Source organism: Geotrypetes seraphini, chromosome 1 (assembly GCF_902459505.1).
Source record: "Geotrypetes seraphini chromosome 1, aGeoSer1.1, whole genome shotgun sequence".
In the NCBI taxonomy this organism is placed as follows: domain Eukaryota; kingdom Metazoa; phylum Chordata; class Amphibia; order Gymnophiona; family Dermophiidae; genus Geotrypetes; species Geotrypetes seraphini.
Genome location: NC_047084.1, coordinates 156272205 through 156298615, shown reverse-complemented (window position 1 = coordinate 156298615; position 26411 = coordinate 156272205). Strand labels below are relative to the sequence as shown.

The following is a 26411-nucleotide window of genomic DNA, read 5'->3' as shown; positions in this document are numbered from 1 at the left end:
TCTCTTCAGTGAGACTGCCATTCTGTTTCTCCTGTTGAGGTTTCTCTTCAGTGAGACTGCCATTCTGTTTCTCCTGTTGAGGTTTCTCTTCAGTGAGACTGCCATTCTGTTTCTCCTGTTGAGATTTCTCTTCAGTGAGCTGGCAGTGCTATTTCTCCTGTTGAGATTTTCTCTTCAGTGAGACAGGGGTGTCCGGCTGAACGGTGCCGGCTTTAGAGGTTACACTTGGGCCCCCCCTTGTCCCTGCCTCACCCTCCCTCCAGTGATAGAGGGTCTAACTGGGTCTCAATATTTTTCTTCTTTCCCTTCTCTGTAAAAAAAAAAAGAGACCACAGTTCCTCCATTCTGCCTGGTTACTGCTGATCAACCAGATTTGACTGGCTTCAACCGGCCCTAACAACAAGCCTGTGAGTATGTCTGGCTTTTACAGTTGTTTGAACTTCAGGTTCTGTTTGGGAGTCTTAGTAATGTGGGTTCAGTCAACGTACGTTTAAGGCATGGATATTTTATTGAGGCTAAGTTTTATGACTAGAAATCCGTGGAGGGAGCCAGGACTTCCCACCCTTTGCATGCACGCGCTTGGTTTCCTTGTTGGTTACAGCGCGGCAGTAGCGGTGTAATTTCATGCTCACACTTGTTCTCATTGTTGAGTTTCAGTGCAGCAATAGTAGTCCTCTTTATTCTGAGGCTCTCTTTCATCGGTGTTTGTCACGACAATGTGCAGCTGATTGTGCAGGTGCCAGTTTATAGCAGCATGAGATGGGACATGTTTTTTTCCGGCGCTGTGGGCCGTTCTTCTGGTTATTCCCTGAGTCTGATGTTATTTCTATGCAAGCCGCGGCAGGGTAAATTTTGCGGGGCTTGAATCCGACTATGTTTCTAGGAGCGTTGATGCAGCGGCCACGTGTCAGAATCAGGCGTGCGCTTGGGTCTCCGGCGATGGCGGGAGAGCTGCAGCATTCCGGTAGTTTATTTCCAGCTGACTTTGGTCAGGGTATGCCGAGGCTTCTCTCCTTTCCGGTTCAGACAAGTTGTATGTGTTTCACCAGCTTTGGGACAAGCTTGGGCAGCTTTATATGTCTAGGTCTGTGTTCCTGCTGTACTCCCTTGAAGGAAGCTGCTTGTTTAATCGGACTCTGGGGTTAGCACTCAAGGGATTTACCAGAGAGACTCTGACCTGTGCTAGGTCACCCAGTCTCGTTTTGTCTCCGGACTGGGGCGACATACGGCAACTCACGGCACAGTGAGATCAGCAGTAAGATAGTGCCCTGTATTTCACACAGGTATCTCATTGTCTCTCTTGGGGTCCCTGCAGATTGAGCCTTTGTCTGTTGGGAACTGTCCTTATTTGGGCCTCTGTGCTGAGCTGCATGTGTCTAGTAGTGGCACAGGATATAAATGCCTAAAGGTAGTACAAACAGTTTCCAAGTTCGGGCTGTCTCTATGGGCATAATGACACTGCGCATCTTCCTGCGGCCAGGACTCTCTTTCTCTATTTCTGAGGGGGCCTGGACTTCAGATTTCCATGCTTATCACACTGGTTTCTCCTGTCACCATTTTCTCATGGCACATGCTAGACGGGCCCCCCCGAACAGACAGGAAGGGCTGTACAGCTCCTTTTAACCAGGAGCCAGTTACCTATTCTATCAAACCCGCGGAGGATCACGTACTATGTGGCTGTTAGCCTCGTCCCTGAAGCTCTCATTAGCGATGTGAGCTTTGTCGGCTACCTGTAAGGATGCTGTTGTTTTCCACAGGGCGGTAGATGCAACACCTTGATTGAGTCTAGTACGTATTCACTTTAAAGGACATACGTATTTCGCTCATGTTGCATGGGGTTAGTACTGTTTTCATGGTTCCAGTATATTCCTCTTTACATTGTGAAACTTGATATTTCCTAGGAGACTCTTCTTGCAGATCCTACAGTCTCATCCTGCCATTCCCTGACCTTCTGTATTTCATTCTGAGGGGATCTTGACTTCTTCCAATGACTCTTCAGGCTTTCTCATGAGGGAGAAGACACTATAATGTCAGGTCAGGGGGCTGTGAAGATTTTTCAGGATGCTTGCATCTTTGCATCCTCCTCAGGTTTCCAGTTCGTTCTTTGAGTCTCTATGTTTTGTGTTTCCCTATTCAGTGTTACTGGTCCTCAGGACAGTTCTTGTAGTTCTTCAGGAACTAAGGGACGTTGTTCCACTTACTGCAAGGTGCCCGAGACGGGGCCATTGGGCAGGCTGGATCCCATTCTGTTGAATTAGGTTCTCGGGGTTACACATTTCTGCAGACAACCTGGGAGTATATTTACATTTTCTCTATGGACTCCGAATCGGCACTTGGTTTGCCTGCCTCTCTTGGAGCGGCGCTTTCGGTTTTGGCACATGCCATTTCGCCTACCCAAGGCTTCACGAACGTTTTAGGTGACGTGGGCGGTGGTACCGTTTTGGTGCTACCAGGCGATTCATCTAATTTCTTCTTGACTGCCTGCTTGATTCGGATGACTTCCAGTCGGGCCATTTGACTGACACGAAAAGGGTGATATCTTTTCCTCAGTTCTTTACAAGTGCATCTTTGAATTTGCACAGCGCTCTTTTCTCCTGTACTATTTATAGGTATATCGGGGTGATGTTTTTATTCATATAGGAGAGACATGTGTTTCTTTCCGGAGACTTGGGCGTGGGGTCTCGGTCTCAGATTGGTATTCTTCTTCGCTTACCATGACCAAGAGTATGGGATTCTGTACAGTTTCTGGGATCCATATTGCTAACTCCACTGGGAACTTCGGCTTGCTTTCCCCTTCTTACGCTACAGCAGTCGCTTTTGTTCCGGTGGTTCCCGGTATCTCAGGGCACCAATTATTTGGTATGCTCCTCCTGCATCACTCTGTATGATTTGGTGGTTCAGCGCGATTTCTCTTTTCAAGGCATGCCTCGGTCTTTGCTGGACTATCTCATGACCACCGACCATCCCGGGCTGTCGGGTTGGGGGGCTCCGTGGCTTCCATCCTCAGCTCCTGGAGTCTGGTCTTCAGAGGCGACTCAGTACTTGTTCATTCTTTTGCTCTTGAGCAGGGTCAGGCTACCATTCTGGAGCTTCAGATCATTCTTCCGGATTGCCGCTGAGGGTCCTTTTGGTCAGTATTAGGATGGGGGTATTTCTCTACTGCTTGGGCAGTAGGTGTTGTACTCATTGGCAGGTGAAGTTGTTCTGCTTCAATGGGTGAACTCTCATCTTCGTTTTCTGTTGGCAGATCCTTTTATGGATCAGGATAAGAGTTTGGATAGACTTTCTCTCCACGGAATCTGAGCATGGCCCATTTCTTGTATGTTACAGTGTACAGCGCTGTGTACGCTCTGGAAAGTGTGCATGTTAGTAATAGTGTAATCTTCTGCATCCTGGATATTGAGATTTGTGGCTCAAGCGTTCTAGCTCTTTTTATGGACGTGAGATCTGCTTGACCTAGACCTCATGGCCTCGTCTCTCAATTCTAAGCTTCCTAGCTTCTTCGGCGGGCCCAGGGAGTGGGAGTTAGAGGGGGTAGCTGCATGGCTCCTTTCTCATTTCTGCCTTCTCTTTTTCAGTGTTTTCCGCTGGCTGATGATGGCTTGGATTTGCCATCTCGAGCTTGTTTTCCGGGCACAGTATTTGTAGAATCTCTGGATTGGCGGCGCCATCTTTACTTTGCGGATTTGATGAGTCTTTTGACAGCCGAACTAAGAAGTTTCCTGGTATCTCCAGCTTTGCTCGCCTAGGGTCCGATCAACATGGATATTTGTACTACTTTAGTATTTCGACCTAGTTTTTTGAAAAATCTTGGCTGACGTGTAAGGGTTATGCGAAGTAGGTTGTTTCTTCTCTTATCCAGGTGCTACGGACGTCTTCTCCTGTGGCTTCTGCTTCCTTTTGGAGATTTTTCCTTTCTTGGGTGCTTCTTAACGTTTGAACCACTCCAGAGTTCCTTTTTGGTACAAGTGTATTGCCGAGGGCTTAGCATTCAATTCCCTTCAGCTTCTAGTGCCATTCTTGGCTTGTTACAAGGGCTAGGTATATTGCTTTTCGCTTACTTCTCAGCTTCATGTAGTTCAGTTCCTAAACAGAGTGTGGTATATTCATGCGCCTCTTAGAAAGCCCGGTTTGGGAGTACAATCTTCACGTACTTCTTCTCAGTTTACCGAAGGCTTCATTTCATCCTTGTCTTTTGGGACTCTAAAGGGCTAAGCCGTTGAACATGGGGTTTCTTGTGGCCATGGCTCCAGCTCTGCAGTTTTCTATGTGGCAAGCCTTGTTCAACGGGGATTCCTATTTCTGATTTCCAAAATATGGGGTATCAGTTCGGATGGTACCACTATTTCTTTTTAGGGGGGTGTCATCCTTTCTTTTATGTCATGCTAGCTTTTCCTTCCTTCTTCCTGGGAGGAGAAATGGGGAGCAGTGCTTTTATTCACTGCATTTTTTGATATGTACGTAGCGTTCTCTGTGAGCTCGGTTTCTAACGACTTTTAGTTGTTTATATCTCCTTTTTGTATTCTTCAAGGGACGCCTCAAACGTTTGGTGGCGTCCGAAGCCTCCATCACTCAATGGGTCCAGGAGGACATTCTTTATGCTTGCTTGCTGGCAGGGAAGCAGTTGGCGAAAGAACTTCATGACCATTCCGCTGGAGCGATGGCTACTTCTTGGGCTCGGCCCAGAGCATTTTTCCTTGGAGGAGATTTGTCTCGCGGCTAATTGGTCTTCCGAGAGTGCTTTCTCTCCGCATTTCTGCTTGGATGTGGGGGCGCATGCGGTAGGGGCGTTTTGTGCTTCGGTTGTTGCGGAGGCGGCGTTTGCTTCCCACCCAGATTGAGGATTGCTTTGCTACATCCCATTGGTCTCTGGATTCATCTGCTGCTGTTGCTAGGGAAGGAAAAATTATGTTCTTACCTGTTAATTTTCTTTCCCTTAGACGCAGCAGATGAATCCAGAGCCCCACCCTTTCTGGATATTGTCTCTCAGTTTTTTCTTTTGCAACTTTCGCAGTTTATTATGGCAGGTTGTTTTCTGTATTATTACATTTTGAGATTTGTGATGGGAAAGAAGTTTTTTACATGCTATGCCTATTGATGGTTACGGATGCTTGGGCAAGGAGCTATACTGAATAAACAGGAGGAGTGCCAGCCAATAGGACCACCTGTTAATCAGTTTCTCTAGCTCCGCCTGCTGGTAGATGTGAGCTATCCCATTGGTCTCTGGATTCATCTGCTGCGTCTAAGGGAAAGAAAATTAACAGGTAAGAACATAATTTTTCCGTAGTAGAAGTGAGCCAAGTATAGAACAATGAAGCTATTGTGACATCACTGATGAGGTTGGCTCTTAGGCATTGGTGGAATGAAGCATTATGATGTCACAATACCAGCCCTGTTTATCAGAGACTGAAACATTTCACACTATTTATTTATTCAATTTTCTATACTGTTCTTCCAGGGGAGCTCAGAATGCTTTACATGAATTTATTCAGGTACTCGAGCATTTTCCCTGTCTGACCTGGTGGGCTCACAATCTATCTAATGTACCTAGGGCAATGGGGGGTTAAGTGACTTGCCCAGGGTCACAAGGAGCAGCATGGGTTTGAACCCACAACTTTAGGGTGCTGAGGCTGTAGCTTTAACCACTGTGCCACATAGGCACAGGTATAAGCGTAGGCATAGGTAAACTAGACAAATGCCTGCAGCCCAGATGACTTTTTTTTTTTTTTTTCTTCATTCACTCTATTTTAGGGGGGAGGGGAGTTATCAATGTGGACTACTGATAAGTTGAGTTATTTTAGCACAGGGCCCCATTTTATTACCACTAGTACTATTTATTATTTCTAGAGTGCTACCAGATGTATACAGTGTTATACAGTCACTGAGGAGCTTACAACCTAAACAATTGAGACAGACAAACAGGATGCCAGGGTAGGGTTTGTAGTTAGAAGTGATGGTTAAACTGTTGGCTAGGGCTAAGGTTATGAGTTGAAGGCTATCTCATAAAGATGGGTTTTCAGCCTACTTCTGAACAAGGGAAGGGTTGTGATAGACGGAGTCAGATAGTTTATTTGAGGCATATGGGCAGTGAGATGAAAACAATAAAGTCTGGAATTGGAAGTTGAGGAGAAGGGTACAGATAAAAACATCTCAGGAACGGAGTTCTCTGGGAGGCATCTAAGGAGAAACAAGTGAGGAGACATACTGAGGAGCACTGGCGTACTAAGGCGGGGGGGGGGAAGACTGCCCCAGGTGCACGCCCTAGATGGGGGGGGGGGCACAGCCGGCCAGATCCGGGTCCAGAGCGTCCTGCCCTACTGTGCAACAGGACCTGCACCTCAGTGCGGCTGCCAGTGCACCCCTTCCAATGTACTTGCTCTGGAGCAGAGTTGGCAGCTGCGCTGAGGCACAGGAAGGTCCTGCGATGACTATGTCTGCCGGTTCTGCTCTGGAAGAAGTAAGTTATGTTGGAGGTGGTGGACCCAGCAGGCGCAGGGAGTTGCGGCAAGGTCCCACGATGACTGCGTCTGCCGGGTCCACCCCCTTCGACGTAACTTACTTCTTCCGGAGCAGAGTCAGCAGACGTAGTCATCGTGGGACCTTCCTGCACCTCAGCTGCTAACTCTGCTCCAGAGCAAGTATGTCAGAATGGGGTGGAAAGGCAGCTACAGTCATTGCGGGACCTTGCTGCATGAAGGGAGCAGGACTACTGGTATGGAAGAGTGGTGGAGGGAGAGAAAGGTGACAGGGTGGTATGGAAGGGTGATGCTGATGGAATTGATGTGCAGGGAAAGGGGAGCGAGACATAAGGGGGAAGAATACTGGGTGGAATTGGATTGGAGGGAAAGAAAGGGGGCAGATGCTGATGGGAGTGTGGGGCAGGGAGAGACAAGGGGTACATGCTAATTGAAAAGGGGTGGATGGAGAGAGAAAGGACAGACATTGGATGGTAGTGGGGAGGGTAGAGGGGGGAGCCTATGTTGGATGGAAGTGTGGATGGGAGAGATAAGGGAGCAGATGCAGGAAGGAATGGGGAGGACAGAAAGAGGGGAGCAGACCCTGGATGGAAGTGGACTGAGAGGAGAAGGTACTAGATGAAAGGGGTATAAACGGAGGACACATGGTGAGGGGAAAATGATTGAGTTAGTGAAATACTGGAGGGGGTGAGAGAAAGAGGTGGCAAGCTGTAGGTAGACAGTAAAAAAGGAAATTGATGATAGGGTAGTAAGAACGTAATCTAGACAGATGCAGAAAATAAATTGAAAAGGAAAATGAGGGGGAAAAGGGAAAGGGATTGTACAGGAGAGGTGTGGGAGAGGGAAAGAGAGGAGAGAGATGCCAGACCAATGGAGGTGAAATGAGAGATGGAAGGGGGAAGCATACAGTTTCTGTAAAGAGCATAGAAGGAGAGAATATGCCATATAGGGGCAGAGAGAGGTGGCAGACAGTGGATAGAAGGAAGAGAGTAACAAGAAGATGAGGAAAGCAGAAACCAGAGAAGATAAAGGTAGAAAAAAAATTTTCTATTTATTTATTTATTGCTTTAGGAGACATGTGTCACAGTTTCTGTGGCGTTGCAATGTATGCAGAGTCCAGCTTCTTGATGGTTCAATTTAGCCTTTGTCTATGTCTATGTATTTCTATTTTATCCCCACTTTTACAAAACTGTGGAGCGTTTTTTAGCACCAGCCGTAGTGGTAGCAGCTCTGATGCTCAGAATTCTATGAGAGTCTGAGCTGTTACCACCATGGCTAAAAGCCACACTACAGTTTTGTAAAAGGAGGAGGGGATAGTTTGTGATTACATACTAGGCGAAGTTGTTTTCTGTGTTCTGTGTGTTTGAAAGACACGGTTTTCTGTTAGGATTGGCTGTGCAGGATTGATCTATATTAGGCTGCCTTGTTTAGTTTTACAATGGATGTATTGATGTTGTACTGCTCACTGCAGTATGTAAGATGCTGCCTTTTCCTAGGTATACTCTTGTGGGGCATTTGGATTGTTACTAAAAATCATGTTTATCATACAGATGGGGAGTGTCAAAAAATTATGGGCCCCGGGTGTCACATATGCTAGGTACAACACTGCTGAGGGGATGCAGAATGAACACATTTGTAGGTTAGTAATAGGAGTTTGAACTGGATATGAAGGTGGATAGGGAGCCAGCAAAGTGATTTGAGGAAAAGAGTGAGGTGAGTGTAACAAGGTTGGCAGAAGATAAGTCGTGCAGCAGAGTTTTGCACAGATTGCAGAGGAGAGATATGGTTCAGCAGGAGATCTGTTAGAAGTAAATTGCAGTAGTCTAAACATGAGGTTATGAGAGTGTGGACAAGGGTCCAGAGAGTGTGCTCAGAACGTGGGCTGACTTCAGTTCTATCTGGTGTGGTAGCTTGCTCCGCCTATCTGCCGTGTATGACCTCTTTGGGAGTTCAAAATTCAAGTGGGAGATTTGGTGTACTGCACTTTACTGAATGCGGCCTGAGTTCAGTTCCTACTGGTTTGGGAGCTTGCTCCGCCTACCTAAAAGTGGGCATGATTGGGGCAGATCATGAGTATGTTTTTGAGTTAGGCACCTATTTTTGACCTGGGCATTTAGGCCAATAAAACCCTAGCATAAATACAGTGTGCCTAAAAGGACACCTAGTGTTTCCTAACACCACTTAGGCAGTGCTAAGTATGATTCTATACAGTGTGCCACACAAGTTGGCATCAATTTTTTAGACAACCTACTATATTTTTCGCTCCATAAGATGCACCTGACCATAAGATGCACCCTAGATTTAGACGAGGAAAGCAAGAAAAAAAACATTCTGAACCAAATTCTCCCTGCCAGACTCTGCACCCAACTCTACACTCCTTGCCAGGCTCTGTACCCTGTCGCCCCCCCCTCCCTTCCAGGCTCTATACCCTGGCCCCCTCTCTGGTGGTCTAGTGGTAGGCCGGGACAGGGCTGGCAGGCCAGCCCCATACCCCCCAGTACCTTAAATCATCCCCATCCCCCACGTGCCCCGCAGTACCTTAAATCATCCCCCACGTACCCCCAGTACCTTTTCTAATCATCCCCCCTTGTACCTTTTTTAATCATATCCCCCTTGTACTTCTTCGAAGGGATAAGCGAACATTTGAACAAAGGTGACCCCATAGACATAGTATACCTGGACTTCCAGAAAGCCTTTGACAAAGTACCTCACTAGCGCCTACTAAGGAAACTGTGGAACCACGGGGGTGGAAGGAGACATACACAGATGGATCGGTAACTGGCTGGCGAACAGGAAGCAAACAGGAAGCAGAGGGTAGAAGTAAAGGGACACTATTCTGACTGGAAAGGGGTCATGAGTGGGGTCCCACAAGGGTCAGTGCTGGGACCACTGCTATTCAATATATTTATTAATGACCTGGAAACAGGGACAAAGAGCGAAGTTGTTAAATTTGCAGATGACACGAAACTCTCCAGTAAGGTTAGATCTGTAGAGGAATGTAAAGAACTTCAAAGGGACCTGAACAAACTGAGTGAGTGGACAAATAAATGGCAGATGAGCTTCAATGTAGAGAAATGTAAAGTTATGCACATAGGGAAAGGGAACCCGATGTACAACTACACATTGGGGGGGATGGTACTGGGGGAAGGCAACCTAGAAAAGGACTTGGGGATTTTGGTAGATAGAACAATGAAACTGGCGGCACAGTACGCAGCAGCCTCAAAAAAGGCAAACAGAATGTTGGGCATTATCAAAAAAGGTATCACTACCAGAACCAAGGAAGTTATCCTCCAGCTGTATAGGGCAATGGTGCGACCGCATCTGGAGTACTGCGTTCAGTATTGGTCGCCGTACCTTAAGAAGGATATGGCGATTCTCGAGAGGGTCCAGAGGAGAGCGACAAAAATGATAAAGGGCATGGAAAACCTCTCATATGCTGAGAGGCTGGAGAAGCTGGGGCTCTTTTCCCTGGAAAAGCAGAGACTTAGAGGGGATATGATAAAAACTCATAAGATCATGAAGGGTATAGTGAAGGTAGAGAGGGACAGATTCTTCAGACTAGCAGGGGCAACAAAAACTAGAGGGCACTCAAAAAAATTGAAGGGAGATAGGTTCAGAACAAATGCTAGGAAGTTCTTCTTCACGCAGAGGGTGGTGAACACCTGGAATACGCTTCCAGATGAGGTGGTAGAGCAGAGTACGACTTTGGGGTTCAAAAGGGGATTGGACGAGTTCATGAAGGAAAAGGGGATCCAGGGGTACAATTAGTGGGTTACTATACAGTACAGAAGGCTGTAAAATAATAGAGTAGTAGAGTAATAGATCACTACAGGTCATTGACCTGGGGGGCCACTGCGGGAGCGGACTGCTGGGCGTGATGGACCTATGGTCTAACTCAGCAGAGGCAATGCTTATGTGCTTATGTACCTATAATCATACCCCCTGTACCTTTAATTATCCCCCTTGTACCTTTTTAATCATACCCCTCGTACCTTTTTTTTTTTTTTTTTAAACCCCCGTACCTTTTTAAAATTCTTTCCTCCCTCCCTCGATGGCTCCTTACTATTTCCAGGCAGCAGGTGCACGATTCAGGAGCACAGCAGTCAGGGCCAAGCTTTACACGCTCCCACTTGGGCTCGCGCTACTTTCCGAATGGCTGCTGGCAGTTCTTGCGAGAACTGCAGCCAGCCATTCGGAAAGTGGTGCGGGCCCAAGCGGGAGAATGTAAAGCTTGGCCCTGACCGTCGCGCTCCTGAATCGTGTACCTGTTGCCAGAAAATACAGAGCCATACCCTGGACCACCAGGCTTGGAAAAAGGTTTGGCGGTGGCAACGACAGCAGCGGGGGAGGGGGGGATGTTGTTGTAAAAAAAAAAAAAGGTAGTGCGGCTGCGGCATGGGGGGGTGTTTTGGAATTGTACGGGAGGGGGGCGGCAAGCGGTTCTGAAAGGTAGTGTGGCTGCGGCATGGGGGGAGTGATTTGTAATTGTACTGGGAGGGTGGTGAGTGGTGCTGAAAGGTGATGCGGCGCGGGGGAGGGGGTGTTTTGCAATTGTACAAGGGTGGGCCAGTGGGCGATGTTTAATAAGGTGGTGCAGCTGGTACGCGGGGGGATATTGCAGCTGTGCGGGGGATTCAAATTTTGCACCTTCGCTTTATAAAACATACCGAGATTTCCACCCACTTTTGGGCGGGAAAAAAGTGCTTCTTATGGAGCAAAAAATACAGTATATAGAATCAGGCCCAAAATGCATATGAAACTGTAGCAACCTTGAACTTGGGGAGTCACCCACTTATGTACCTGATCCAATCTCACTTCTTGATAGAGGAAGTAGAATTGCTTACCTGTAACAGATTTTCTGTGTAGACAGCAAGATTAGTTAGGCACAAAATTCTACCCACACCCATGAGAATTGATTGAGTTTTAAACTAAGGGGACTGCCATGTGCAGAAATGCTCAGAATTTTGCATCGATTCTGAGCACTGGAAGAGCTGTTTGCCCCAGCGCCATCAGATGATGTCACCCCCTTGTATGCCTGAATCAATCCTGATCCCCTATTTTTTGTTCTTTCCTATTAACGATTGTAGTTCTTTCCTCATGTGCCTGTTTGTTTAGTTAGAGTTAGTCATGTTAGTCTTGAAAGTTTGTCTCTTGATATTTCCATGATGTAATGTATCTGATGTTTACTTGTTCCCTGTACCCAACAATTTTTATTATGTAAAGCCGCTTTGATTACAGAAAAGGCGGGATAACAAATCTTAACAAACTTGAAACTTGCACTTGTACGCCTGAATCAATCCTGATCTTGAGATGAGGAACAAATACGGCCATTAAACAAAGATACTGTTTTGAGTCCTTATCGACACCTATTTCGTAGATGGTAAGGGCCCACACGCTAACGCCATGCTACTCAATTAGCACACAACGATGCCTCATGTGCTAATTGATTTGTGCTGTCACACTCACTCTCCACCCCAAACATGCCCCCTTAAAAGAAAATTACGAAAAATTATGTTAGATGAAGATGAAGATGAAGATGACGGCAGAAAAGGGCTACAGCCCATCAAGTCTGCCCACTCTGCTTACCCACCCCCTGTCTATGCCCTAATGACCCAATTTCCTTATCTTGACCCTCGTAGGGATCCCACATGGGTATCCCATTTATTCTTAAAGTCTGGCACGCTGTCTGCCTCGATCACCTGCACTGGAAGCTTGTTCCAATGATCAACCACTCTCTCTGTGAAGAAATACTTTCTGGTGTCGCCATGAAATTTTCCGCCCCTGAGTTTGAGCGGGTGCCCTCTTGTGGCCGAGGATCCCTTGAGAAAGAAAATATCATCTTCCACTTCGACACATCCCGTGAGGTACTTAAATGTTTCGATCATGTCTCCCCTCTTCCTACGTTCCTCAAGTTAGCGCATAGTGTACTTGCTCAGATAGGGAAATTTACCTTGGGAGGGCAGCACACGTCTTGTGGTAAGCCCTTTTAATGTGCGGTAAGTGCATGCAAATGCTTGCCACAGTTTAGTAAAAGGACCCCCCCCCCCATTGTTAACTTGCAAATATGAAATATGGGCGTTAAGGCATTTGCCCTATCCTGGTCGCTTATTTTGTTTGTGTTTTTATACGTATTTTATGTATTTTTTTTACTATGTATGTTTATATTGTGACACCATGTGGAAATGCTTGGTGTATCCCATGTATGAGCTCACCTTGTTGTGAACTGCCTAGAGCTTTTTCGGTATGGCGGTATGTAAGAATAAAATTATTATTATTATGTTTCACCCATTGAACTTTATATAGGTTTTTTCAAGGCTACTATTCCCTATACTGCTTTAAGCCATTCAAACAGACCACAGCGTCTATATAAAATTCCATGGGTGAAAAATGTCGGTGTAACTATCCCTATGCGAAGCGAGACCATACAGCTAAGTAATTAAGTAAACGGTAAATAAGTAAGTAATTTTTAAAAAGTGATATAAAATTGATCCAGTGACGAGTAGGAGCATAAAGCCACATACTATGAGACATATTTGAGCGTGAGGATTTCCACATGGTGTTTTGAGTGTTGCCCTTATAAATTTAAGTCTATGATTTAAGAGTAAGTGCCACCAGCCAAAAATGTTTATATTGTGAGCCACCTTGGGAAAGGTGGGTTATAAATAAATATAAGACAAAACAAACTGTTTTGCTTCATCTTTGACAAAGATGTTCTATCAAATGACAAAATAAACTTAAGAGAGCTAAATAGCTAGCTTTGTATTCTGGCCAGCACGGTTTCAGCTCTACGTCTGTTTTCATTGACCCGTTTTTCCCTATTTTTCCCAGCTCTTCTTTGAGAAATGTATCAACTGGATCATCGAGGCCGTCCAAAGTCTGCCTGGTGTGTGGTGATGAAGCCTCGGGATGTCATTACGGGGTGGTTACTTGTGGCAGCTGCAAAGTTTTCTTCAAAAGAGCAGTAGAAGGTAACTGTATAACATTTCCTGTTTATACTCACAGATGAATATTTTTTTGAAAGAAAGTATGCACAACATTGAAGAACGATTTTCCCTTGAGTGTGTTGCCATTCCTTCTGTTTGCATGTATTGTACGACTCCAGATGCTCATCGCTAGCCATCTAAAAATAGCTTTTAGTATGATACTCAGCAGCAGGGTTTATTTTCCATTCTTTAGTAAGCTGTAAAGTTTTATAACCATTCTGTTGTATCATTTGACAGTTCTTATTTGTTGCCATTAACGTCCCAGAACACTCTTAATATCAAAATCTCAGAAGCAAGCTATTGGGTCTCCGATACTTACCTTAAATTACTCTCTAGTTGCAAGATCAGTTCAAATTAACATGATCTGTTCTCATTTTAATCAGAAAGCCTGAGGGGTTCGTAGTATTCTTTTTCTTTGGTTTATATTTACTTGGGATATCTTCCCAATCAACACCACTTTAACATCTTGGTAACCTACTCTGTGTGTATTTAATTTTATTTTGCGGAGCCCGAGGCGAGGCTTGCCTGGTAATACGGTGCTTCTTATTTGGCAGTACATAATATTTATCTCCAGTTCTGTTCTGTTCAGATGTTCCAGCAACACACATACAAGTTCCAGGTGACTGTGTCTGCCCAGTGGAATCTGAACTTTCAGAATTAGTTCACCAAGTACCATACTTAGCTGTACCCCAAATGTGATTTGCACGGATAGTTATTAGACTATATTTAAATACAATTATGTAATGTTGGAAAAGGTTCATCTATCACCTCAGGCTGCTTTCAAATACAATAAATGCTGTTTGAGTGAAATACTGTAACACACCTTTTTTCATCATCACATGAGAGATGGAAGCATGGTCTCTCCATTCATCTTCTTTCCAAGTCTCCTTTAGAATAAGCATTTGAGAAATTTCAATGTGATTACCTTGAAAAAAAAAAAATAACACATTCAATAAGTCTTACTGCCATCGGTCAAGAAAGTTTGTCACTTCAAGCTAATGAATCTCTGGTTAGTTTAATTCCAGAAGGCCTAGTGAGCTCTTATTGGGTTATATACTGTACATACTTGAATATAAGTCAATCCGAATATAAGTCGAGACAACCCATTTTTACCCCCAAAAGGAGGAAAATGGTTGACTCGAATATAAGTCGAGCGGCTTAATATTCAAGTGGCCTGCCCTGTCAGGCTCTGCAACCAGCCCCCTTCCCTCCATCCCCTGTCAGGCTCTGCACCCAGCCCCCTTCCTGCCATGCACTGCACACAGCCTCTTCCCTCCATCCCTTGTCAGGCTCTGCATCCAGCCCCCTTCCCTCCCTCCCAGGCTCTCCACTCTGGCCACCCTTCCTGCCCTGTCCATCATACCTCCTCTGCCGCTGGAATCCCTGGTGGTCCAGAGGTTGTAGCGGGCAGGAGCGAGCTTTGAATGTTCCTGCCCCTCTGCTAACCCGGTTGGTCACTGCCACGAGTTCGGCTTCATCCGCTGAGCAGTACTGAGTGGGAGCGCGCTTTGGTGCTGCTGTTTGGCGCTGTTCGAGGTGGAAAACGACATATTCTTTCCTAAGGGACCTTCAGTCACAAGGGGGCACCCGCTCAAACTCAGAGGAGGGAGATTTGGTGGTGACACCAGGAAGTATTTCTTTACAGAAAGGGTGGTGGATCACTGGAACAAACTACCAGTGCAGGTGATCAAGGCCACTAGCGTGCTCGACTTTAAGAATAAATGGGACATCCATGTGGGATCTCTACGTGGGTCGAGCAGAACTCTGACTTAATGGGGAGGGACAGTAGAGTGGGCAGACTTGATGGGCTATAGCCCTTTTCTGCCGTCATCTTTCTATGTTTCTATGTTTCTAAGTGGCTTCCTGAATGGCTCCCGTGAATTCTCGCATGTCCTGTGCGTTGGTGCCGGGTGCCAGATGGGGGGATAAGCGATGTGTTCGGGTGAGAGGATGGATGCGGGGGGATGTCGGATCGTGGTGGGGGGGCGACGTGAACGGGGGGTGTCGGATCGCGTGGGAATGGCGGATCACACGGGGGGGCCTTCGTGAGTGGGGGAGCAATGCCGGTTTTCGAGGGGGTAGAGCAGTGCCGCTGGCCTCGGGGGGTGGGGGAGGGTGGGAACGAATCAAGCGAGTTGCCCTTACTTTCTATCGGGAAACTCGCTTTGATATACGAGTAATTTGGTTTACGAGCATGCTTCTGGAACGAATTATGCTCATAAACCAAGGTTCCACTGTATTTCCAATGGCCCCCATATTTCTTTAAACCTTTCATTGTTTCCCAATTGTTCTGCATTCATTCTTTCATACCTATAACACAAACAAAGTGATTCTCACCAAAAAAGAAAAGTTTAGCCTATCATAATTTTTCCAGTTTTTGGTTATCAAATGCATGGCCACCCTCCGTCATAATCAGAAGTCTGCTTTTATGTGTGTCAATTGGACACCTGGGTCTCAATAATTACATTATACTACATTAGGGACTTCTATTCCGCCTATACCTTGCAGTTCAAGGCGGATTACAAAAGAGCTAACTGGACATTTCCAGTGAAGTTACAACAGTTTTGGGGGTTTTTTTTTGTTTTTTTTGGTTACAAGGGAGGAGAGGTAGCTGGATTAATTCCGGAAGAACTTGCAAATTGGATATTAAATTGACTGTATGTTACTGTGTGATATAACAAATAGATTACAGTTAGAGTACAAATAAGATTACGTTACATTTCAGGGATCTGAATACTTGGTTGGTGTTTTGGGGAGGAAGAGATTATTTAAGTGGAGGTTTTGGGGGAGAATTTATCTAGGAGGAGGGGGAAGGGTTGGGTTAAGATATCTGGATAAATTTTTTGAAAAGTAATAATGTCCCAAATAAAACCACATCATAAGACAGTTGCAGAGAGACACCTAATGCCATGTTCATTTTTCCCCAAATTGCTTTCCAAAAATTAAGTGTCAATGGACAATAGAATAACAGATGATCCAGTGTCCCTACTTCAAGATGACAGTGGCAGCATCTATTAAACATAGAAACATAGAATTATCCAACATTTGCAAACGAACTGGGGGTCCAAAAAATTTTATACAACAAAAGAGCCATGTTTGTCTCATAGATGCTGACGTGGTATATCTCATTCTCCAAGTCCAAATCCATGGCCATTGCGTAGCAGAAATATGCTGCTTTGTTTCTATACTCCAAATGTCTTTTAAGCTTGTTTTAGTTTTTTTCGCCAAATATTCAGATATTAATTTGTACCACTTAGCAGCCTGACGCCCTTGAAAATCTGTCTAGAAACATAGACCCAGCAAGCTGTACTGATTTTTTAAGTTGCGCCAGTCAGGGGACCCCTTCTGAATGGCCTGCTTCAACTGCAACTATTTATAACTTTGAGATTTTGATATGCCAAATGATGTTGTAATTGTAATAAATTTACCATTTTCCCATTTAAAATTACATCCTCTAGAGTACGTATGCCTGCCTGCAACCAATGTTTCCAGAAGATTTTATACTTGCTGAGAGAATGGTACAGTTTAGGGGGTGAAGAACTTATGTGCACGACAGAAGAGTGGGACTTGGGTGTGATTGTATGTGATGATCTTAAGGTATTCAAACAGGTTGGAAAGATGATGGTGAAAGCTAGAAGGATGCTAGGGTGCATAGGGAGAGGTATGGGCAGTAGAAAAAAGGAGGTATTGATGCTCCTGTATAAGACTCTAGTGAGATTTCATTTAGTGTACAATTCTGGAGGCCGCACCTACGGAGTTGGTCCAGAAGAAGGCTACTAAAATGGTATGTGATCTTCATCATAAGGCGTATGGGGACAGACATAAGAACATAAGCAATGCCTCTGCTGGGTCAGACCTGAGGTCCATCGTGCCCAGCAGTCCGCTCACGCGGCGGCTCAACAGGTCCAGGACCTGTGCAGTAATCCTCTATCTATACCCTTCTATCCCCTTTTCCAGCAGGAAATTGTCCAATCCTTTCTTGAACCCCAGTACCGTACTCTGCCCTATTGCGCTCTCTGGAAGCGCATTCCAGGTGTCCACCACATGTTGGGTAAAGAAGAACTTCCTAGCATTCATTTTGAATCTGTCCCCTTTCAACTTTTCTGAATGCCCTCTTGTTCTTTTATTATTCGAAAGTTTGAAGAATCTGTCCCTCTCTACTCTCTCTATGCCCTTCATGATCTTGTAAGTTTCTATCATATCCCCTCTAAGTCTCCTCTTCTCCAGGGAAAAGAGACCCAGTTTCTCCAATCTCTCAGCGTATGAAAGGTTTTCCATTCCCTTTATCAGACGCGTCGCAGTACGCCAGATGCAGACGCACCATCGTCCGATACAATGGCAGGATAACTTCTTTCGTTCTGGTTGTAATACCCTTCTTCATTATGCCTAGCATTCTGTTTGCCTTCTTAGCGGCCGCTGCACACTGTGCCGTCGGCTTCATTGTCATGTTCACCATGTCCCTTTCTTGGGTACTCTCATTTAATAACATCTCTCCCATCGTATAGTTGTACCTCGGGTTTCTGTTTCCCACATGTAATACTTTACATTTCTCAACGTTGAACTTCATCTGCCATCTCGTCGCCCATTTCCCTAGTTTGTTCAAGTCCCTTTGCAATTCTTTGCAGTCCTCTTTAGTCCGAGCTCCACTAAATAGTTTGGTGTCATCCGCAAATTTTATTATCTCACACTTCGTCCCTGTTTCTAGATCATTTATGAATATGTTAAATAGCAGCGGGACACCACTCGTGACCCTCCTCCAGTCCGAGTAGTGGCCCTTTACTCCTACCCGCCAACCAGTTTCTGATCCATCTATGTACGTCTCCTTTCACCCCATGATTCTTCAGTTTCCAAAGTAGGTGTTCATGGGGTATCTTGTCAAAGGCTTTTTGGAAATCTAGATATATGATGTCTATGGGGTCTCCTTTGAAAATCCATTTGTTAATTCCTTCGAAGAAGTGCAATAACTTCTTTAGGCACGATCTCCCCTTGCAGAAACCATGTTGGCTGGTTATCAGAAGTTCGTTTCTTTCAAAATGTTCATTGATGTTTTCTTTTATCAGTGCTTCCGCCATTTTCCCCGGAACCGAGGTCAGACTCACCGGTCTGTAGTTTCCCAGGTCACCTCTTGATCCCTTTTTAAAGATGGGCGTAACGTTGGCTATCTTCCAGTCCTCCGGGATCATGCCTGTTTTCAGAGATAGATTGCAAATTTGCTGCAGTAGTTCTGCTATCTCATCCTTTAATTCCTTCAGAACCCTTAGATGGATTCCGTCCGGACCCGGGGGTTTGTCAGTTTTTAGTTTTTCTATCTGCCTGCGTACATTTTCAAGGCTGACTTCCATGGATGTTAATTTTTCTGCTTGATTTCCATTGAAGAATTGCTCAGATTCCGGTATGTTGGATGTGTCTTCGTTTGTGAATACAGACGAAAAGAACATGTTAAGTCTTTCTGCCACTTCTTTCTCCTCCTTCACCACTCCCTTCCTGTCTCCGTCGTCCAGCAGTCCCACCTCCTCCCTAGCTGGTTGCTTCCCTTTAACATATCTAAAGAACGGTTTGAAATTTCATGATTCCCTGGCTAGCCTCTCTTCATACTCTCTTTTGGCTTTTCGAACCACTCGGTGACATTCTTTTTGATACTTCCGTGTTCTTGAGAAAAGACCAGGCATGTTCTACCGTTTGCCATTTTTTGGAAGTGTTCCTAAGTTTCTTCCTTACCATTTCCCTCATTGCTTCGTAGTTTCCTTTCCTGAAGTTGAAAGTTGTCGCTATGGTTCTCTTTCCTTTCGGTATTCCTTCCTCAACCTTGAACTTGATCATGTTATGATCGCTGTTTCCCAACAGTCCCACTACCTCTACTTCGTTTGCAGGTCCCCTTAACCCATTTAGGATTAGATCCAGAGTGGCATTTCCTCTCATTGGTTCTCATATGTGGTGATTTGGTGTAGGATGGGCTGGGGAGGGTATCAGTGGGAATGCCACTACTTAGAACATGAGGATGTTACTGGCCAGACGTTATGGTAGATATCCTGCAAAGAGGATGGTTGGATAGGCTGGACTGAGTTTAGGCATCATCTCCAGCATTTGGAACCTAAGACAATACCAGGTAGACTTTACAGTCTATGACCCAGAAATATCAAAGAAGAGACAAGTTAATTTAATCATGTATTTGTAATGGGTATAACTAATGGGCAGACTGGATGGACCGTTCAGGTCTTTATCTGCCATCATTTACTATGTTTACTTTGTTTTACCTGGCAGAAACCCAAAGAGTAGCAACATTCCAGAGCTGAGATTGTGATGTCATAATGCCTCATTCCACCAATGCCTAAGAGCCAACCTCAGCAGTGATGTCACAATGGCTTGATTAGCATTTGATTAGTAACTTGAACAGCATTTGGAACCTAGGACAGTACCAGGTGGACTTTATAGTCTATGACCCAGAAATATCAAAGAAGAGACAAGTTAATTTAATCGTGTATTTGTAATGGGTATATCTAATGTACTGACTGGATGGACCATTCATGTCTTTGTCTGCCATCATTTACCATCCCCCTCTTCTACAAAGCTGCTAGCGTGGCTGCTTAACAGCCCCGAAGCCCATAGAGATATAAAGGGCTATGGGGCTGTTGCCACACGGCTTTGTAGAAGAGGGGGTATGTTACTATGATTGTACTTATGTTTATATTTGGTCATTTTCCCTCATATTCAATAAAGATCACCCAAATTTGTGCATGAATCCAGGATACCTGTGCAAACTAATTAGTTAATGAGCCATAAATAATTATTGATGTTAATTTCTACTAATGAGGATTTGTCTGTGAATTTGCCTATACTGTACAGCAGTGGTTCCCAACCCTGTCCTGGAGGAACACCAGGCCAATTGGGTTTTTAGGCTAGCCCTAATGAATATGCATGAAGCAAATTTGCATGCCTATCACTTCCATCATATGCAAATCTCTCTCATGCATATTCATTAGGGCTAGCCTGAAAACCCGATTGGCCTGGTGTTCCTCCAGGACAGGGTTGGGAATCACTGCTGTACAGTATTCTATAACAGTGGTTCCCATCCCTGTCCTGAAGGACCACCAGGCCAGTCAGGTTTTTAGGATAGCCCTAATGAATATGCATGGGGCAGATTTGCATGCCTGAAATCTCTATTAGATGCAAATCTCTCTCATGCATATTCATTAGGGCTATCCTGAAAACCTGTCTGGCCTGGTGGTCCTTCAGGGGCAGGTTGGGGTGTTCTGAAAATTTAGGCGCAGTGGTAAAGGGGATGAGACTTAATACTGACTTTCTGTGGCATCAATAAAAGCGGTTTACATATTATATACAGGAACCAAGTTTCCAAGTTTATCACCCCCGCACCTAGGGAAAACCTTCAGGGCGGCTTATAGTCTAAAACAATTTATACTAACAGTAAAACCAACATAACAAATGCATGAAATTGAGGTCAGAGGAAAGAACTACAACATAAAATAGAAAAGTAAGGGAGGTAAAATACATTGGGACTTTTTTTTTTCTGTTTTACATGATATCAACAGCACTATCCATTAGAACTGAGGATATGCATCGGAGAAAAGGTAAGTTTTCAGATTTTCCTTAAACTTATCAGTAGAGATCATTGATCTAGACAATAATGGTAGGGAGTTCCAACACTTTGGACCATTGACAGGGAAAATTACCTCTCTGACATGCTCATGAACTATTTCCTTGTGAGATGGAACTACCGTGTTTCCCCAAAAATAAAACATGGAGATGATGCGGTATATAAACTTAAGGTTTAGATTAGATTAGATTAGATATTAATTTTGAGTCCAAGAAACGCACTAGGGCTTATTTTCGGGGATGTCTTATTTTTTCATGTAAAAACAATCATCTCTCCCTTCCTCTCCTCTACCCCAATTCTTTCTCTTTCCTTTCTCCCCTCTCTCTTCCCCCCCCATGTGCAATATCATTCCTCTCCTCTCACCCATTCCTTTGTGCAGCAGAACCCCACCAACCCTCCCACCATGAGACTGACATACCTCCAACCCCCCCCTTAAAATCGTTGGCCAGATGGACGGGTGCCAAGCCCGTCCGGCAGGCCAGCCATCCCTTGAATGGCTGGCCTTAGGGCCTGATTGGCCCAGGCGGCTCAAACCCCGCCCACAGGTGGGGCCTGAGGCGCCTGGGCCAACTGGAATAGGCCCAGTAGCCTTAGGCCCCTCCTGTGGGCAGGGCCTTAGGCCCATGTGCCTAAGGCCCCGCCCACAGGAGGGGGCCTAAGGCTACTGGGTCTATTCAGTTGACCCAGGCACCTCAGGCCCCACGTGGAGGTGGGGGTAGGGGGTTTGCCTGGGCAGGAGGGGTTGGGCTCCCTCCTGCCCGATCTTGTAGGGGGGTCGCGTGATCAGGAGGGCTTGGGCTCCCTCCTGGCCCAATCATAATCTGGGGTTCGGAGTGTCGCCGGGGCAAGAGGGCTTGTGCTCCCTCCTACCCCGATTGTTGTAGGGGGGATGGATTCTATAACCGGTATTGTTTTTGACAGACACCAGTTACATAATCCAGCTTTTAGGCGAAGGACTGGCTCCTCCTTCGCCTAAAAGCCCTTGCTTTAGGCGTTTGGGATTTAGGCTTTTTTTAGGTTGATGATATGGTGTAAGTTTAGACGTAGTGGTGGTCTGAGCATTTAAACAGCTGAACGTAGAGGCAGGCCATTATCAAAAATAACCTCCTTTTGGACGTTTTTTTTGATAATGGACATTTTTCCTGCTTCTACTTTCAACGTTTAAAAAGGAGACTTAGACCTTTTTTTTAATTAGGCCCCTCCACGTGCCTAAATACCATTGGTTGCACACCGGTATTTAAACTAAGAAGGCTTACTTGTGGGTTTGGTATTCCCAAAGACATCTTTTATTTAAAAAAATCAGAATAAGGAGATGGAGGATAAATTAGCTTGTGTGATCTCTTTCTCAACTATGCCGAGACATGTTGTGTCTTTAATTAGAAAACATTGGTAAGTGGTACAGTTACATCCAATCTTCTTAGATCCACCTGTTTTTGCATATCAAATATTTAAGAACATAGGGGAATATCTGAGAAAAGTGTGACCGAATAAAATGATGTGGGCGATGTCAGTGGTGTGATCAGAGTATAGTTGGAAGAGAGTGGGTGGCCCCTTGGTATGACTTTAAGTTAGTGGCTAGATCTCACAGTGATTGTACCAGTTCACAGGTGGTATATGTTATTGTGTGTCCCTGCGATTTGATATATGTGGGTAGGAGCAGTAGAAAGATTAGACTTACAGAACATACTACGCATTACTGAACATACTATCGCTTTACTACGGGTGCGATGCAGGCTCTGCTTATATCGCAGTGGCAAGAGAAACAACATTTAGGGCCTGTTTTACAAAGCCGAGCTGAAAATAAGATTTGCATTTATAGACTTAGGCCAATGAAGAGGCTGGCTATGGTAATCTCAAAACAACGTTGATGTTGAGTGTAGCCATTGAAGTCTTTGTGAAAATATAGCTTAAGTGTAAGGTTGATGAATTTTGGAAAGTAAAGTTGTTTGGAATAGTAAAAAGAAATGGCATCAGACTTCTCAGTTATTGCTAAATACTTGTGCATAAGGCTAGATGTACATACGTTTGCATATAAGAGGGGTAACTTTACAAGTGATTTCAGTGTGTGAAACAGCATTTTACAAGCTCAAGTAGGTAAATAGAAAAACACAGTGGGGATGGTGCAATGGACTCTCCAAATCAAGCAGCAAAGGAGGATATATATCAATAAAGAGCCTGGGGACCAACTCCTCTTCTGCTAAGGAAGCCCTGCTGCAGTCTGGATGGTAAAGTACAAGTGACCCCTGATACAGGCGTCATTGATGCCGAAACACAGTGCTGTGTGGGGTCAGTTTTACTACAGATGGACATAATAAACTCTGTTGATATATATCCTCCTTTGCTGCTTGATTTGGAGAGTCCATTGTCTCATCCCCACTGTGTTTTTCTGCTTTGCTGTTTTCGTGGGTTTGCTCTACTGTGGACTGTTTTCTGGATCCGGTAGGTAAATACTCATATAAAGTTTTATGTAGTAGACAGGTAGGTGGGTATTCTTGTGGATGGACAAAGTGAGGGCACAATTGACACTTATGCATGTGCTTTGTAAAATATGTACTGTATTTTTCACTCCATTAGATGAACTTTTTTCCCCCCAAAAGTGGGTGGAAATTGGTGCGTCTTATGGAGCGAATACCCAAAGCGCGCCCCCCCCCTCCCCCAGGTTACCTATTTTTAGTGTGCCCGCCCTCCCTTGCTGGAAGTTGTGCCCTCAGCTGGCTAGCTGGCGACAGGCAGGCCCTGGCCCTCTTCCTCCTCCCCACCACCCCCCGCACGTACCTTTTTTTTTTTTTTTTAACTTTTGTTCGCGGCAAACCTGGCTGGCTGCCTGGTTCCCGCCACTTCTTGCCAGAACTGCCGGCTGACGCGGGCTGCCTCCCATTCTCTCACGGCATAGCGGCGCTCCAGGTTGCCTGACTGGTCCCGCAGCGCATCCCGCAAGAACTGAGTTCTCGTGGGAAATGGCACGGGACCAGGCAGGCAACCTGGTATGCTACTATGCCTTGAGAGAATGGAAGAGGAGGCAGCCATGTCAGCGGCAGTTCTGGCAGGAAGCGGCAGGAACCAGGCAGCCAGCCAGGCTTGCCGCGAACAGAGGTAAAAAAAAGGTACGCACGGGGGTGGTGGGGAGGAGGAAGAGGGCCAGGGCCTGCCTGTCGCCTGCTACCATCTAGGGCACCGCTTCCAGCGAGAGAGGGCGGCCTGTCACCTGCCTGGTGGTGAGGAGGAAGAGACTGGGGCCTGCCTGCTGCCTGCCTGAGGGGTAGGGAGGGAAGATGAAGAGGCCAGGGTCTGCCTGCCTACCCTCCCTGCCAAATTAAAAATAGGGAGGGAGGAGGGAGAGGCCGGGGCCTGCTTTCTGCCTGCCTGAGGGGTAGGGAGAGAAGAGGGAGAGGCCGGGGCCTGCCTGTCATTCCTGCCAAATTAAAAATAGGGATGCAGGAGGGAGAGGCTGGGGCTTTCCTGCTGCCTGGCTGGGGGGAGGAGGCCTGCCTGCCTGCCTGGGAGGAGGGGGAGGTCTGCCTGCCTACCTACTGGCCCACCTGCCCTGTCCCATCCCTACCTGCCTGCTTGCCCTGTCCCTGCCTGCCCTGTTCCAGCCTACCACTAAACCACCAGAGGGGGGACAGGATACAGATCCTGGCAGGGAGGGGGGCAGGGTATAGAGCTTGGCAAGGAGTGTAGGGTTGTGTGCAGAGCCTGGCGTGGAGAATTTGTTTCAGAATGTTTTTTTTCTTGTTTTCCTCCTATTAATTTAGGGTGCGTCTTATGGTCAGGTGCGTCTAATGGAGCAAAAAAAATACGGTATATGTGTGTTAATTCTTACCAGTATAGGCATACACAAAGCTACTCCCCCTACTATTTCTCTTTCCATCCCACTGGAACATTGTCTGAGCAATAACATCTGCTTAGGTCAGAGAATTCCAGTAATTGTTGGAAACAGAAAATATCATCACAGGAGACCAATCTTAGGTAGAAATCAGAATGTACTTAGGCCTGTTTTATCATCTAATAGGAAATCAGATCTGTATATAGAATCCCTCACTCCAGTACCTGCACTTTATTGTAATGCGAGATCTGTGTGCAATAAGCAACAGATTATTAAGGAATTACTTTTACTGACCCAGGTTTAATGTTTATCACCTGAGACTTGGATCGATCAGAGCGATTATTTTACTCAAAATGAGCTCTGTCCACAAGGTTTTAACAGTATTTTTACTTTGAGGAGGGAGAAACGGGGCGTGGGATTAGGATCGATTTTTAGATCATTTTTTAATGTTCTTCTTATTGATAAAGCCTGCTACCCTGAATTGGAATATATGATAGTATCATTTAATGACGAGCTATCTCAGGACTTTTTAGGAATTCTTCTGTTATACCGTCCTCCTGTACCTTGGAAGGATTCTATAGAAACCATTTCTAACACTATATCTGATGCTTTGTTGAAGTACCCAAGGCTACTGATAATTGGAGATATTAACTTACATTTAGATGCTGACACAAACAAAGACACTTTAGATTTCATCTCTCTTTTGAATTATTTTAGCTTATCTTTACCTATAAAAGCCACTACATATGAAAAGGGCCATATGTTAGATTTTGTCAGCTTTACGGATTACACCTTCCAACAAACTAGGCTTGACGAAGTTCATTGGCAGAGGGCTCCTTGGTCGGACCACTTTTTTGGGGAATTTTGCCTTCCAATTTTTATGTCCTCTATTAATACTTATGTACAGCAGAAACGAACAATAACTACCAGGAAAAAGATTTGCTCTGAGCTTTTCTCACCTAATCTACTAAAAGTATTACCTTGTATATCTCTTGATAAATTGTCGGAAAATCTTTGGAAAGAATGGAAGTGACTATCAGAAAGTACCTTTCAAGCTCTTTCCCCTTGAACAACTAAATCAGTGAATTATGCGCAAAAAGCACCGTGGTTTTCATCCTATCATCGAGAGCTAAAACAGAAGTGTAGAAGATTGGAACAAAAATGAAAAAAAACTTATACAGGATCTGACAAGTGGATTTGGAGGTCTCACATCAAGAAATATAATTTAGAGATTAGAACTACAAGAAAAAACTATTATAGGACTAGAATAGTTAGATCAGATAATACCCTCTTTAAACACTGGTGTTCATGAATCTCAGTGAGCGTAAATTTAAAGCAAAACTGTACTCCAACTGCAGAGGATTTAGCAAAAATTTTTAATAACAAAATTACACTTATTAGGGATACATTTCCCGTTGTAAATCCTGATGACTTCCCTTTAGGTTCTAATGGGCTGATGATAATTTTAGTGGATCGCTTTTGGAACACCTTTGACCCAGTTTCTATTACAAATA

At 45.1% G+C, this 26411-nt stretch overlaps 1 protein-coding gene across 6 annotated transcripts in view; it reads left to right on the top strand.

Annotated features, from left to right (window-relative positions):
* The window catches only part of NR3C2 (nuclear receptor subfamily 3 group C member 2), a 545520-nt gene that overhangs the window by 259859 nt on the left and 259250 nt on the right, over positions 1-26411 (top strand). For 5 of the 6 annotated variants that reach the window (XM_033940500.1, XM_033940480.1, XM_033940464.1 and 2 more), the window contains exons 3-4: positions 13305-13444; positions 21007-21045. In XM_033940500.1, the coding sequence (XP_033796391.1) occupies positions 13305-13444; positions 21007-21045 (179 nt within the window). The remainder of the gene's footprint in view (positions 1-13304; positions 13445-21006; positions 21046-26411) is intronic. The other variant, XM_033940473.1, reaches the window with a different exon arrangement.